This window comes from Schistocerca americana, chromosome 5, assembly GCF_021461395.2.
Source record: "Schistocerca americana isolate TAMUIC-IGC-003095 chromosome 5, iqSchAmer2.1, whole genome shotgun sequence".
Classification (NCBI taxonomy): domain Eukaryota; kingdom Metazoa; phylum Arthropoda; class Insecta; order Orthoptera; family Acrididae; genus Schistocerca; species Schistocerca americana.
The window spans coordinates 562,771,855-562,788,294 of NC_060123.1; the positions used below are offsets into that span (position 1 = coordinate 562,771,855).

Genomic DNA, 16,440 nt, shown 5'->3' on the forward strand with positions numbered 1-16,440 from the left:
TTTTGTTGGATTTATCTCAATATTACTGCAATTTTAAACAAGCAGAACTCCGTCAAATATAACTGAATCATGCAAAAAGCCTGAAATTGTCAATAATACTACCCATTCAGTCATTTAATATGTAACAAGAACAATGGAGTCCTATTAGTCTCACCAGATACTACAGTATAACCCTACTTTTACGCTCCCAAAATTGATGTTTTCCCGCCATTTACGACATTTTTTATCAGTCCCATCAAATTTCCTATGTCCACAATGTTAATTTGCACCTGATATTGCGTCAACACATTTATAATTTTCCCATGATTCACGCATTACAAAAAAATATTTGTGGAGAAAACATGATGCTTGCCGTCCAGTATTGTTTACAAATATTATGTGGTTAAGTTTCTTGACACCGGGGCACTCTACTCAGCAGATTTGAACCATATAACAGTTGGAACAACTCGTGCCACATCTCTTGCCACTGCCAAGCTCTACTCCACGTGGTGGCTAATGGGAGTAAATAGGTTCGTTCGAATGAAGATATCAAGACCAATCACAACCATCTCCAAACTGTCTCTGCTGTACAAACACAATTTCATGATTGTTGTGATCATTGTAACACATTCACTGAACAATAATTAGCATGTTCCGGTGTATGGCCACTTGGAGCACTAGTTAACACCGTCATTCACTTTGTGTTGCTCAAATGTTTTTAGTTTAAATACAGCACTGGTTATGTATTTTATTCATGATGAGCAAACATGTTTCAAGAATTTATTCTCGTTGTCAAGTGCAGTAGTTACATACGTTTTTTGTAATGTTATACAAACAAACAATGTGTGTGTGTGTGTGTGTGTGTGTGTGTGTGTGTGTGTGTGCGGTTTTCTACATAACTGATGAGCCACAGTACCACATAACCTAAAACAGATGACTATAGTGCAAGAAGTGCAGAATAACACATATTCAAACACCATCACCACACAAAATACTTATTTACATATTTGCGCTTGACAATGAGAAAAATTTTTCGAATCGCATCATGCTAAGCAGGAAAAAATACGTAAGTAGTGCAGTATGTCATTGTTTAAATAATGTATGACAGCTGCAGGCTTTCAAAAACATTGATTATGACTTATGAAATTGAGTCAAACATTCCTACTTCCCAGACAGTTATCAGTTCCAGTTACATCAGCAGTTTTTATTAGATAATAAACCTTCATTAGATAATAAACAAGTCCCTGAGAAGTCCTTTGATGTTTGTTATGTACACATGTCATACAGAAAGTGCAAGAGGGTATCCTATACATAACTTTTACAGTTTGAAACGTTATTTCCCACATTTTACACCATTTTTTTGAAGTCCCTTGAAAAGTGTAAAAGTGGGCTTTCATTGTATACACATATTCAGTGTCTGCATCCTGGTGGCCAGAAAATTTTTGATCCATCTGCATGAAGATTATTTTCTAATAGGTAACTCTTTATGTTTGAACACAGAATACGTTCTGTGACGCTGGTATAAACATATGTGAGTGATACAACATGGTAGTTCTGTAAATAAGCTTGACTTCCATTGCTACAGAAACATTTCCAAAATCGTTATACCTGATTGGTTGAGGTAGGCACATGAAGTTGCCATGCCCAATCCACTGCAACTATCAGAGATATTTTTACGCCTACTATATTATTGTAGTCTTTTCCTGCATCACTCATCTTCGTAGCGACAGAGATATTGAATTATGGCAAAATTCCTTGATTTTCCCTTGTGAAGGAACATCTGAAGACAGAATGGAATATTTCATTTCAGTTTTCGTTTTGCTATTTTTTATTTCATGCCAGATGGTGGTTCAATTGAAGAAGCAACACAATAAAACACTGGAAACTCCGGGCTGGAATATCAAGAATGTAAAGAAAAGACAGATTGCTACCTACCATAGAGATAACACGTTAAGTTGCAGACAGCATAATTAAAAGACACACATTAGCTTTCAGCCAAAGCCTTTGTCTGAAAAAGGAAGAGAAGCGCACACATTCATTTACACAAGGAAGCATACATCAAGCACACATGACCGTCACCTCGGGTGGCTCGAACCAGAATGCATTCTAGACCGAGCTGCCAGAGATGTCATATGTGCAGAGGTATGCTTGCTTGTGTGAATGATTGTATGTATGTGCGTGCGTGCGGCTGTGGCCAAGAGCTAACACATAAGTGTCTTTTATTTAATTGTGCCTTTCTGCAACCGGGTGTGTCCCATTCATGGTAAGTAGCAATCTATATTTTCCTTACAATGTTGAAGCAATAAAATATTTTTATGAAACACCAAAATCAATCCAGTGACAAAAATCGGCACTTGTATGTAAATGGTGAACAAGAACAGTGGTCTACTGGGATTTGTGTTATGGATGCTAAAATTGTTATATGGCTCAGACACGACAGTGACATGCGTACATGTTGGAGGATTTTCAATGCAACTGCGTAAAAATAAATAATTTCTACACTCAATGGTGTAAACGATGCCTTGGAAAAAGTTTATATGTGATACTAATGACAACTTTGGTAGACCATGACCCATTTTCAGTGAAGTCAGTGAAACATGCCACAATAGCAGAAGATTTGCTTGTGAAAGTAAAGGCTACATCAAAATGTGCAGTCTTCCGCGGACAGAATTGAAAACATTACTATTGACGGATCTGAACATTTAACTGGCAAGAATGTTGGCCTTCTAAACAGAATTCTGCTAACTATTCATGAAAATCGTCTGGTTCCCGAAGTCATATTTATTCAGTGAATTATACTCCAGGAAGTATGGCAGTTACTTCAGTTTTGGAGGACATTCAAGGCAAACAAACAATGTACTATTGCACATAAATGTTCAGTGAATCAGCTTGGGAAAAGCTGTTAAGCAAGTGTGGAAACGGAAGTAGTACAATTTCTGGGAATGAAAGAAAAGATAAATACTATCCCAAAATACTGTGATCTCCAATTTGCTTTCCTTGTCAACATGAAAGACTTTTAGAATAAACTGAACTTTTACTATGCAAAAATATTCTTATCTATGCATTATATTTCACTTTGAATTATCTGAAAGGGTTTATTATTTCTTCCAAAACAAATGAAGGATGAAAATTTCAGCATTTTCCTGCTTTATACTGTAAGGCAGTTGGTGCCTCATGGAGAAGTAAAGTAAAGCAAAAAGTTAATCGATCTGAAAGGCAAGTTTATGCAACATTTCAGATATACACAAAATTGGAAAGAAAGTTCAAGAGATTGTCACATCCATTTCATGTAAACATGAAGTGTGAGCTGGACAGTTTGCAACTACAATTTTTTGATCTACAATGCAGTAGTGTGTTGACGGATTCTTTTGATTTCAAAATTGTCACTGCATCTTCAAACAGCAAAGGAAATGTTTCCAAACTTAATTAACTTTTCCAAAAGAATGATGGCAATGTGCACAAAACAAAATTTTTAACCGTACACTACAGCACGTTTGATCTGTGTTTGCATTTGGCAAAAATACGGGGAAACAAGGCTGCTTGTTTCTTCATGTCACACATACTGGCTGCTGTACCAACCCCGTTATGAACTCGAAGAAGTTAGACAATAATCACTTAGCCAGAATTCCCTCAAATGTCACAAACGGAATGCAATAAGGTTTTTAAGAGTTCATGAGTGAATTCAAACAGCTCCACTTTTTCACATTAAACTTGACATCAGCACCATTATTTGCATAACCATTTGCTCTCAGCTTTGTTTCAAATTGTTCTGTATTTGCTTGACACAGTATTTTGATAGGTTACTGTCATTGTGTACAGTTTTGGAGGTGGTACATGTCCCCCCCCCCCCCCTCACCCCCTTTAAAAACTACTTGACTTCCTGCAAATCAAATGCTTGAGGGAATTTTGTTTTTCTTAGGATAAAAATGAATGTCCAAGCTGCCTAAGTTGTATTTCCACTGTTCAGTTCACCTCACAGACAGGAGCGTGGAAACTGACTCACAAATAGGAGAGTTTGTCTAACCCTGGTTTAGAAGGTGGATGCTGTGTGATTACACTAAGTATTATTGCGATATATGGTGAATAAATCCATTAACTCAGCACAAAAACCTTGTATACAAGCTAGGCAAACTGCCTTAGCGAAATACAGTAGTGATCTCGTACAATTTTTTAATAATATAATTTAGTCGAAAGTCACAAACATTTGTAAAATTTTTTAAAAATGAAATACAAAAAACTTGTATATTGCATTCACTAGCAAAAAGGGTCACCACTGTTATCGCCGGTTGCTATTTCATCTTACAACTCAGAAACTTTTTGAAATTATATGTACACTTACATACAGCAGTAAGGATTTTGTGTTTATTGTCATCATAACAATATATACCAGCATCTCACTTTCATTACATTTGTCAATAATATGAAGTACAAACCAGTCCCAAATTCAGCACAAAAAAGGATGTTTCACAGATTGTGATGACATACGTCACAACATGCTCTATATAAATAAAGTAAAAGTATACTAATGGTTCACCAACCTTTGCTCAAACTCGGCAACTGCATTATTTGATCTCTGGAAAATAGAACAAGTTCGCACCTTTCCAAACCTACTCAGTGCCTCAATCAACATTCCTTGGTCTACACCTCCAGGGAGACCTGTTCATAAAAGAATAAAAATCTTATTAGATTTTTCGGTAGCAATGTTGCAAAACTTGTTACAGCAGTTTAATTAAACATTCTAAAAATGACATTTATCTCATTTTAAAGTTAACCTGTGTAATCCTCATGTTACTCTTAAAATAATGTAATCCAGCCCATATATACTGCCCAATAATGGCAATTACCAGAAGTTTCTTTGTCATGCAGAACAGAGTAAAGAAATATGACACATAAAGATTTATTTTGTTTGATGTTCTTTACGCTACTCTTGTCCATCCACCTAGTTCATGTGAACTGCCCAACAAAAATAATGCCTTTTCAGAATAGAATTATCAAAAACAGAATAAATGGAAATTTACTGGTACAGTGGAATGCCTAACATAGTCTCACCTCACACAGTGCAGTACTGACTTTATTTTAAATTTAAAGTAGTAAGCACAAGACATTCATACGAGGATTGTTCAGTTTAATGGGCACACAATGTGCTCAGAAATATTTTGCAATGGAAAGTTTAATGAAATGGATCAAGACACATACTACCAGATATTACTTTGAGGTGAAATACAAAAATTTGATATAACAGATTCTAATGGCTAACTGGCTTGCTCAAGCAAGTAGGCCACACTGTGAACTTTCACCAGCATTTGATAGATATGCTGCACAATAAGACAGGAGAGACCATGATAATCAAGCCCTATAACTGTAATTTGGAACTCCCCTCATTTAACAGGGAAACTCTGCAGGTAGGGGTATGTAGATATATTATTTCCTACCTCCCCCCCCCCTCTCTCTCTCTCTCTCTCTCACACACACACACACACACACACACACACACACACACACACACACACACACACCATAAACAATCTTCATCCATGTGCACATTTGTAACCTTCAAGCATCTGTGAGGTTTGAGGTAAAAGGCATTCAATGCTGTAGAATCATTTTCCCCACCTTCCCATCACATTTTTGTATAATAATATGTTGTAAGAATGATTGTAGGTACCCATCTGTAAAAGTGTAAATGTCCTTAATTTTTGCACCATGGTCATCATGCAAGATGTATAAAGCCTGGTAAAAAAAATGAAAGACTGCTTGAATTGCAAGTGAGCTATTTAACATATTAGTGACAGAATGATTTACAAACCCAAACTGTCCTTATGCTGCAAAAAATTTACCCAAAACTGATCTGCTCATTCAGCAGCAGTCAATTAGCAGTTTATTACACACCTGTTGTTGGGCTTTTGGTGACACCGATAAGTGTCTGGAAAGATACACTGACAAAGTCGTGTTCTAACCAACAAAGTATGTAAGACCTTAATTTTGAATTCATTGAATCATTCTCACTGAACTGTCCATACATTTTTTTAAACTTTGTTCAGTTTTTGTTTATCCCCAAAAATTCACCTTGTAAGCATCCCATGTTCACTATGACATTTATTTATTATCTTTCTTGTGTTGGAAGTTCCTGTTGACATTTCTTCCACATTTGCAAATTAAATTCAGAGTTTTTAAACTCCACCTTACGCGAAACGCTACGTATTTCTTTTCCTATTTACTCTGACATGTTGACAGCTCTATGACATCTGCTGTGAGTCTCGTTTTTTTCTGTGGAATGGGGAGGGGGGGGGGGGGGGGGGGGAGGCACATGTATTTTAATTGTGTCTGTCTGTAAACAAATGCCTCCTCAATGTGGTGAGGAACAATCTATTCTTTTCAAATTGTTTTTATTGAAGTTTGTTATTTAATAAATTTACATTGTTTGCCATTCAAGTAGCAACCTATAACAGCCAACTACCAGATCATTAAGCTTCAGTTCTCAATGATTAGCTTGGTCACAAACTTCTGTAACAACAGTGACAGTAGACACAGTTAAGAGGCCACAAGATGCAAGTCAGGAAGGCGACTGGGAGTGTTGCAAGCTTCATTTGAATCTTCCATGATAAACTTCTACTTTTGTAGTATCTTTTCAATCATGTTATTGACTGACAGTACACAATTCACCTCTCTTACTAGCTCCTCCAAAAGTGGAAACGTATCTAGCACTGTGTCTATAAAATCACCTCACTGTCTCATAGATTCTCTACTTCCTCTTCCCACAGCTTATGTACACATATATTTTTTAAACGGCTTCTCAAGCAGTTTGAAATCATTTTCCCGTTACATTTTTTAAACAGAAATATTTTCTTCCCCTGCTTAACTTTTCTTTCAAGACTGGTGATTACTGGTCCTATAAAAAGAAGCCTTTTAGTCACTGACTTCTATCTCTATTTTCAAACAGTTGAACAGTTTGTATCTGCTTGTTACCAGCAGATCCAAAATGTTTCCCTTACAACTGTGTTAAGCAGACAATTTTCAGTACATCCCTTTACGATGTTAATCCTTGCTCATCATTTTAAACCCCTGCATCTCCCAGTCTGTCACCACGCTCCACAATCACTGCTCAACAAGTGGTCTCCTCATTTTCTTTTCTTCTTTCCTCCCTTTTTTCCTCTTTGCACAATATCGTCTATCCAATCTCTATCTTTTATCTCTTTAACGTGGGCCTCATTCCTCCATTTCTGATGGCAGTTAGCGCACAGTGTCCCCTCCTCTTAATTTTATAGTATAAAGATGATCCTGAAGTTTGACATTAGTGGGTATGATAGATGGTACTGAACATCATTCTGTGAGAGAAGATATCAGGTAGCTTTCAATGTTAGTGTCGGCTATCACTATCGGCCACCAAGTACCAAATGCACCTGTTTATAAACTTCTATATCAGCTTTTCACATGATGGGGCTATGTATGAAGTAATAACACAAATGTTTAATGAAGTCATATTACTTCTTCTGGAATCGCTGCTAGCACCTCACAGAGGAAATTACGTCACAAAGCAATGATGTCATCATGGTCCGCTAATGCCTTTCTCATCAGAATAAAATATTTCTAAAACCAATGATAGGCTTGTAGTACTGTCTGCAAAGAAATCACTTCCCAACCATGAAAGAATAAGTTTTCTCAGGGCCTGGTACTCTTCCCTACCACAATATGTATAGACTGTATAGGTTGCTTGACAAGATTTTCATAAACTCTAACATACAGTACTGTCTCTCCATTGACAAGAACAGAACTTCCAGTTGCTGGAAGTTAAAGTCTCTTTCCCATTTATCGTATTATTTACAACTGATTTATTAATTTTTTTTTACTCTGTCAATTTCTTTATTGGTTGACATCAAAAGATTTATGTTCCTTTCACACTTTCTGAGGAAATGTTAGTCTGTTTAGATGATTTTTCCAGTGTAGCTCCTTTCCCAAACTGTGTATTTCTTCCCTGCACCACCAGTGTCTAATTAGAATAGAAATGCCAAGAAACTCACTAACAGAATCCATAGAACGCGTGCACACACACGCGCGCACGCACGCACACACACACACACACACACACACACACACACACACATTAAGCCTTTCAGACAAAAGATGCCACAACACAGATTAAAACCATACTTGCCTAAAAGTGGAGCAATACTGAGGTATTACCAAAGAAATATGAACAGAATCATGATGTGTGATTAGCTGTGGTACATGTGTAAAGCAGTTGCACCAAGACTACTTTAACTGCCAGAGATATCTTTAGTAAGTGGATTAAAGACTATATGGCATTTATTCTTAAGGATCATAAATAAGCAAAAATTTTTACTAAACAGATTTCACTCTAATTTATGTGTAACTGGATAATATCCTATGGCTGAATGATGAGGAATGCCAACATGGACAGTACAGAGGACTGAATAGAATATTTTAGCTAAATAAAATACAGGCTTCTTTAGAACATGCTTTTTAATGACATTCCAAATCCTTAGTGTCAATATTCCACAGTTTCTTTGTCCTTCTCATGTTATACATACTATTATCAACATAGTTATTAGATACTGCAAAACTGCAAAGTGATAGAATGGTTGGCCCATATCTACCTTTAGCTGGCAAAATTCCATTACTGGTGAAGGTATATATTGGACAGGCATTCTATCTCTTTGTAACTTTATCATTTTGTCAAGTGCATTTATCATGTGGTAAATTAATTACTGATAATATAATGTAAATGGATAGATAAAAAAAATCTACTCACCAAGCAGCGGCAGGGAAACACACACACAAAAAGATTTAACATTTACAAGCTTTCTGAGACAGTGGCTCCTTCTTTTGGCAGAAGAGTTGAAGGGGAAGGAAGAGGAGTGAAGGGAAAGAACTGGACAGTTTTATGGAAAGGTGTACAGTTCAGAAAAGTCACCCAGAACCCAATGTCAGTGGAGACTTACTGGACGGGATGAGAAGGAAAGACTGATTGTTGGAGACTGCATCAGACAAGACTGAAAACCTGAGAGCTTAAAGGTGAAAGACATGGTAACAAGCAATACAGATATTACTACTAAAGCATCATGCATGAGTTAATAAGAATGAAAAGCTAAGTGCATTGTATGTAACAGAGGTAGGAGGGAGGACGGTTAAAAATAGACCAGTCAGAATATGAACGATGTACAAAACTAAACAGGAGTGAAGAAAGGAGTAGTTACTGAGAATGCATGCTGAGATGGAAGAAATTAACATAAATTAAGGCCAGGTGGGTGGCGAGAACCAAGGACATGTTGTAGTGCTAGTTTCCACCAGCAGAGTTCTGGGAAACTGGTGTCTGGGGAAGAATCCAGATGGCACATGTGGTGAAACAGGCACCGAGGTCATGACTGTTATGTTTTACAGCATGCTCTGCAACCGGATATTGTGTGTTGCCTATATACACCCTCTGCCAAAGTCCATTCATACCGACTGATAACTGGGTGGTAGTCATGCCGAAGTAAAAGGCCAAACAACGTTTACATAACAGCTGGTATATGGCGTGTCGTTTCACAGGTGGCTTTCCCTCTTGGCAGTATGTTTTGCAAGTTACAGGGCTGAAACAGGTGGTGGTAGGAGGAAGCATAGGGCAAGTCTTGCAGTGGTGTGGTCACACGGGTAGGAGCCATAGGGTAGAGAGATGGGTGCAGAAAGAGCCTACAATCTGACAAGGATATTGTGGACATTGGGAGGGTGATGAAAAGCTATTCTAGGTGTGGTGGGCAAAATCTCAGACAAAATGGATCTCATTTCAGGATGTGGTTTTAGGCAGTCATGCCCTTGTCAAAGTAGCTGATTGATACATTCAAGACAAGTATAAGTCTGGGTGACAAGTGGTGTGCTCTGAGGTTGTTTTTTGGAGGGATCGGCAGTACCAGGATTGGATGTGATGGCCCTGGAAATCTGCTTTTGAGCTAGGCTGTTGGGATAATTACATCCAGTGAAGGCTGAAGTGGCAGTGGTGGTGTATTGCTGTAAAGAGTCTGCATCCGAACAAATAAATTTGCCTCGAATGCTAAGACTGTATGGGAGGCAAGGTTTGACATGGAAAGGACGGCAACTGTTAAAATGTAAGTACTGTTGTTTCTTTGTGGGTTTGATGTGGACAGAAGTAAATAGCTGGCCTTCGGTGAGGATGAGATCAACGTCAAGGAAAGTGGAATAGGATTCAGAATAGGACCATGTTAAATTTTATTGGTCGAAGCTATTTAGAGATACCAGGAATTTTAACAGGTCAGCCTCACCATGAGTTCACACAGCAAAGATGTCATCAATGTATCTGAACCAAACCAGGGGATGAAGGCATATGGATCCCAGGAAAGCCCCCTCCAAGCCATGAGAAGATTGGCATAAGAAGGAGCCATCCTGGTTCCCATGGCCGTACCCCTGATCTGTTTGTATGTCTGACCCTCAAAGGTGAAGTAATTGTTGGTAAGTATAAAGTTGTAAGGTGAGCAAAAAGGATGTCAAAGGCTTGAAATCAGGTGGGTGTTGACTGAGGAAATGTTCAGCAGCAGATCGACCATGTACGTGGGGGATGTTGGTATAGAGGGAGATGGCATCAATGTGACAAGCAAGCTGCGTGGTGGGAGTGGGACGGGCATGGTTTTCAAATTATCTGATTAATTACTGAGTACTATTAATGTCCAATGGTTGACTGATAAGTATGCTTACATGGAGAGTACATGAATCCAGAATTCATCACCACATTACCACATAACCTGATAAAATTTTATCAAAAATAGACAAGTTTCATGAAGACATGGAAGAACTGCACTTGCTTTAAGGTGTTCACCACCATCTGGGTTTCTACACAGAAGCCATTGTGACATCCATGAAGACACTCCTTCATTTTAGGTAACAGATTAAAATTATGGGACACCAAGTCTGGACTGCGGCAGATGTGGCACTGTCATGAGTATTAGTCTCCTAAGTTCTTCCATGCTGACACAGAAAGTCTGTGGCCTAATGTTACGTTGTTGGATCAAAACTTTATTTTCTCCCCTTGGATACTGTTGAGGTGCATTTCTAAAAAGCTCACAGAGACTCACCATGACATGAGATGAAATGCTTATTTGATCTCAGAAAATCAATAAGGGTAACTCCACTGGCATCCCAAGATACAAATGCTTTCCCAAAAGAAAGCTTTTTCCCTTAAAATTCTTGAGTTAGTGTTTAATGGACTGACATTCTGTTTCAGGTACATAATGGTGAACAAAGTATCACTGCAGTCATTGTTGAGAAAACCTTACCTTCAGTCTCATAATGCAACAAATTTGTTTGGATATTTCAAGACTGGTGGTCTTTACTTCAGGCATGAGTATCCGGAACTCAAGGAGTACAATCTTCACTTTTTCCAGAAAATAATACTGTGAGATACATGCTCTTGTGTGTGTTTGTGTGTTTGAGGTTTACGGGCGCTAAACAGCGTGGTCATCAGCGCCCAAACGCATAAAAACAGGAACACACGCACTGAAGGGACTAAGACGAACAGTGAACAAGGAGAACAGCTAAAAGACACAGACCTGACGCAGTTCCAAATCCTCACATACAGAGGCAAAACAAGAGGAGAAGAAACACACTAAAAAGGAAAGGAAACACAAGGAAAAGAGAACAGAAACCGAAGGGAAACAAGGAGGGAATCGTGACTGGCTGACCTCTTACCTAAAACCTGGGTGAGCCAGTCACCCAGCAGCACATTAAAACCGTGTCCCTAAAATCCGAGGCAACAAATTGGACAGGACACAAAACCGTAAGACCTTAACTACAGTCGTTGCGTCATCATGTAAAATAGAGGGCAAATCCGGTGGCAAAGAAACCACCGCCCTCTGGTCAGAGAATAAAATACAGTCAAGTAAAATGTGGCGGACAGTAATCTGGACGCCACAAGCACTGCAGATTGGGGGGTCCTCCCGCCGGAGTAAAAAATCATGCGTTAAGGGAGTGTGCCCGATGCGGAGGCGAGTGAGGAGAACCTCATCCCGCCTGCATGACTGGTAGGACGTGTGCCATGGCCGCGTGGTGGCCTTGACCAGACGCAGCTTATTTTCACCGACTGCCAGCCACTCCTCTTCCCACTGACGCATAACACGAAAACGCAGGAGGGAGGTAACAGCATGGAGGGGGACGGCACATTCAACAACGTGAGGGAGGGAACATGCATCTTTGGCAGCCACATCTGCCAGTTCGTTTCCCCTAATACCCACGTGCCCCGGCACCCAGCAGAAGGAAACCTCCTTCCCCTGCCGTTGCAGGTGGAGTAGGGCATCATGGATGTCCTGGACGACCGTATCCGCTGGGTACAAGTGTTGCATGGTCTGAAGGGCACTCAGGCAGTCAGAACAGATGAGGAACTTACGACTGGGAACGCAGCGCATCTGCGCCAATGCCCAAAAGATCGCAAACAATTCGGCATCAAAGATGGTAAACGCCGCAGGAAGCCGTAACTTGACGACTCGATCAGGGGAAACAACAGCACAACCAACAGAGTCCCCCTGTTTAGAGCCATCCGTAAATACTGGTACATAATCGGGATGCTGGTTTAAAATATCATAAAATAAGGAGGTAAAAACAAACGCTGGAGTGCAGCTCCTCCGGTACTCCGACAAGTCTAAAAGGACGCTGGGCCTCTGGAGCAACCAGGGAGGCAGGCGAGTAAAACCTTGTCGTTGGGGGGCCCCACGCTCCACACCAAGGGACTCAAGCAAATGCTTGTCACGAATCCCAAATGGTCTCGTTGCCCTGGGATGACTGGAAAAAAGACGTTCCATAGGTGGTCGGGCAACGGTAGGGTACGCAGGGGAGGTAGGACAGGCAAGGAATTGACACACCCGTCGCACCATGAGGAGTTTCCGCCGGATGGCGAGTGGCGGTTCCCCTGCCTCAGCACACAGGCTGGGGATGGGACTGGTACGGTAGGCACCAGTGGCCAGCCTGATACCCTCATGGTGTACTGCGTCAAGAATCTTCAGATACGAAGGCCTTGCTGACCCATACACGGTGCAACCATAGTCAAGACGCGATCGGATGAAAGCCCTATAAAACTGCAGCAGACGCGCCCGATCTGCTCCCCAGGACCGATGGCTCAGACACTTTAAAAGATTCAGTGCCTTCAGGGCCTGCACCTTGAGGTCTTTAAGGTGAGGCAACCACGACAACTTGGAATCAAAAGTGAGACCCAGAAACCGCACAGTGTCGCTAAAAGGAAGAATGGTGTCCCTCAGACGCAACTCAGGGGAGGTAAAAAGACGTCGAGAACGATTAAAATGAACACACACACATTTGTCTGCTGAAAAGGTAAAACCCGTCTTCGCAATCCATGCCTCTAATCGCTGTATCGTAAGCTGCAACTGCCGACTAGCAGTGACAAGACTGGAGGAAGAACAGAAAACAGCAAAATCGTCCACAAACAAGGAGCATTGGGCAGACTCCGGATAGTGGACGTGATACTGTTAATGGCGACGGCAAAGAGGGTGACACTTAAAACGCTTCCCTGAGGAACACCATTCTCCTGCACATACAAATCAGATAGCACATTACCAACCCTATATCGAAAGAGGCGGTGGGAAAGAAAGGACCGAATGAAGACGAGGAGACGGCCACGAAAGCCGCACTCATGGAGTTGATTGAGGATATGGCGGCGCCAAGTAGTGTCATACGCCTTATAAATGTCAAAGAATACACCTAGACAATGCTGGTTAGCAGGAAGGCCTGTTGGATGGCCGCCTCAAGCAAGGTCAAGTTGTCTATAGGTGAATGACATCTCCGAAAGCCACACTGAGAGGGGCTAAGGAGCTGCCTGGTCTCGAGCAGCGAAACCAGGCGACGGTTGACCATGCGTTCTAATGTCTTCCCGACACAGCTCGTCAAAGCAATACTCCAATAACTACTGGGATGCGTTCGGTCCTTCCCCGGTTTGAGGAGGGGAATCAAAATCGCCTCCCGCCACGAGTCAGGGGAAGTGCCGGATAACCATATCATATTAAAACAATTCAGGAGAACTTCCTTGGAAGGCAGTAACAAGTGCTGCAGCATGCTGTACCGGATTTGATCATGACCAGGCGCAGTATCATGAGCCACAGACAGCGCCGAATCCAGTTCCCACATTGTGAAGGGGCAGTTGTGGGGCTCAGAATTTGGAGACCAGAAGTCCAAGTGACCCCTCTCGATGGCAGTGCAGTAGCGGCATAAATCTGGATCACAGTTAATAGTGGCGGTAGATGCCGCAAAATGCATGGCCAGTGTCTGGGCAATGTCTCTCGGCGCCGTGAGAAGACTTCCCTGATGCAGCAATGCCGTGACAGGAAGTTGGCTGCGATTCCCGGAAATCCTCCTGATGGCTTCCCATACTTTCGTAGAATTAGTGGAGCGGGAGATGGAGTTCAAGAATGACTGCCTTGACCGTCGTTTGCTCTCTTTAATCACGCGCCGCGCTTTGGCCCTTGCCACCCGAAAGGCCGCAAGATTGTCAGCTGAGGGACGGCACTTGAAGCGGCGCAGAGCTGCACGGCGGGCTCGGATGGCTGAGCGGCACTCAGTGGTCCACGAAGGGACAGGACGCCTCTTGGGATGACCGGATGACCGTGGGATTGACAATTCAGCAGCATGGGAGATCACGGCTGTAACATGGTCTACCCATTCGTGGACGCTGGCACGGTGTTCCAAAACAGCCAGTTGGCTGAAAAGTGTCCAGTCAGCTCGGCAGAGGTGCCACCGGGGCGGCACTGGTAATGCCATAGCCTCATCCAGGAGGCGAATCCAAAGGGGGAAGTGGTCACTAGAATGGAGGTCAGCAGCAACCTCCCACAGAGCAGAATCCGCGAGTGCTGGAGAGCAAAAGGAAAGGTCAATAGCTGATGACGACCCAGAAGCAGTACAGAAATGAGTGGGAGCACCAGAGTTGAGGATGCACAGTTCTTCAGACATCATGAGGCTTTCCAGAATGTGACCCCTGGGGCAAGTAGTCGAAGAGCCCCACAAGACATTATGAGAATTGAAGTCCCCCAGAAGAAGAAATGGGCGGGGGAGTTGGCTAATAAGGTCTGTGAGAGCCTCAGAGCCTATCGCATCCTGAGGTGGTAAGTAAGTAAAGTGAACAGACTGTGAGCCTCCGACCCACAAGAAGGTCAACTGCAACTGCTTGCAAGTCTGTAACGAGAGGGAGCTCAGATGAGGGGTGCATGTCACGGACAAAAACCGCAACACCACCCTTTGCCCTTTACCCCGTCAGATCATCTTTCCGATAGATGGTACAGCCCCATAAAGAAGGAGCATCAGTGGCCCGAAAATGTGTCTCTTGGAGACATAAGCACAAGGGGCACTCTCGTACAAGGAGTTGTAATTCGGCCACATGCGTCCTGAACCCATTCAGGTTCCACTGTAATATGGGAGCCAATGATCAGGGGGGCTGAACTCTCACCCTGCCTCTGTGCTTTGGAGGAGAGCCCGTACTGGCCGGAGATTTATTCCTGGGGCGAGAAGATCGCCCCCAGTCGACGTCAATGTCCATCAGCTCCGATGACGACCCACGGGAGATGTCAGACACTACGATGGCCTCGTCATCGGACCGACACTGACTAGTCTCCTCAGGTGGCAAAACCTTCAGCTTCGGCGTCTTTGTCTTGGGGGGCTTAGAATGCAGAGCCTTGTCAACAGGTGGAGCATTACTCGCCTGGGCAGAAGGCCCCACATGGGGAGAGGGAGGAAGCACCCCAATGTCAGCAACCACAGCCTTGTTCGACGTTGCGGGGAGAGCCGCAGGTTGCAAAACAACCGCAGCAGCACAAGTGCACTGGCAAACGCAGGTATTAGTGCTAACACTAGCAATCTCCGTTTGCGTAGCAACAGTGGCCATTTGTACTGGTTTTTTCAGAGCGGAAGCGAAAGATGTAGTAAACACAGGAGGTTGCATGGCCTTAAAGAGCTTCTTGGCCTCACCATAGGGGATGCGCTTAGATGTTTTAATCTCCTGTATCTTCCGTTCGTCGAGATAGATGGGGCAGACCCGGCTCCAGACAGGGTGACTGCCAGAGCAATTCACGCACTTCACAGGCAATGAACAATCAGCTCCTTCATGGGCAGGCTGACCACATTTACCACAAGTGGCTATCCCATTGCACCCCAACGTAGTATGCACAAAGTGCTGACATTTAAAGCAGCGCATTGGGTTGGGGAAATATGGCCTTACTGGCAAACGTAAGAACCCCGCTTTAACATGCTCTGGGAGTCGTGGGCAACTGAACGTGAGAATAAACGAGTCGGATTTGACGAGGTCCCCATCGACTCGTTTCATAATATGCTGCACGTCAACAATACCTTCATCAGCCCATTCAGATTTTAACTCATCTGTGGGGATATCCACCAAGTCCCTACATGTCACAACACCCTTACTGTAGTTCAGAGTGGAGTGGAGCTCGGTCTCGATAGCGT

General features: G+C 42.4%; 1 protein-coding gene across 2 annotated transcripts in view; it reads right to left on the minus strand.

Annotated features, from left to right (window-relative positions):
* LOC124615396 overlaps positions 1–16,440 on the minus strand; it is a 244,114-nt gene that overhangs the window by 180,717 nt on the left and 46,957 nt on the right. For both annotated transcript variants that reach the window (XM_047143227.1, XM_047143226.1), the window contains exon 3: positions 4,518–4,635. In XM_047143227.1, coding sequence (XP_046999183.1) covers positions 4,518–4,635 — 118 coding nt within the window. The remainder of the gene's footprint in view (positions 1–4,517; positions 4,636–16,440) is intronic.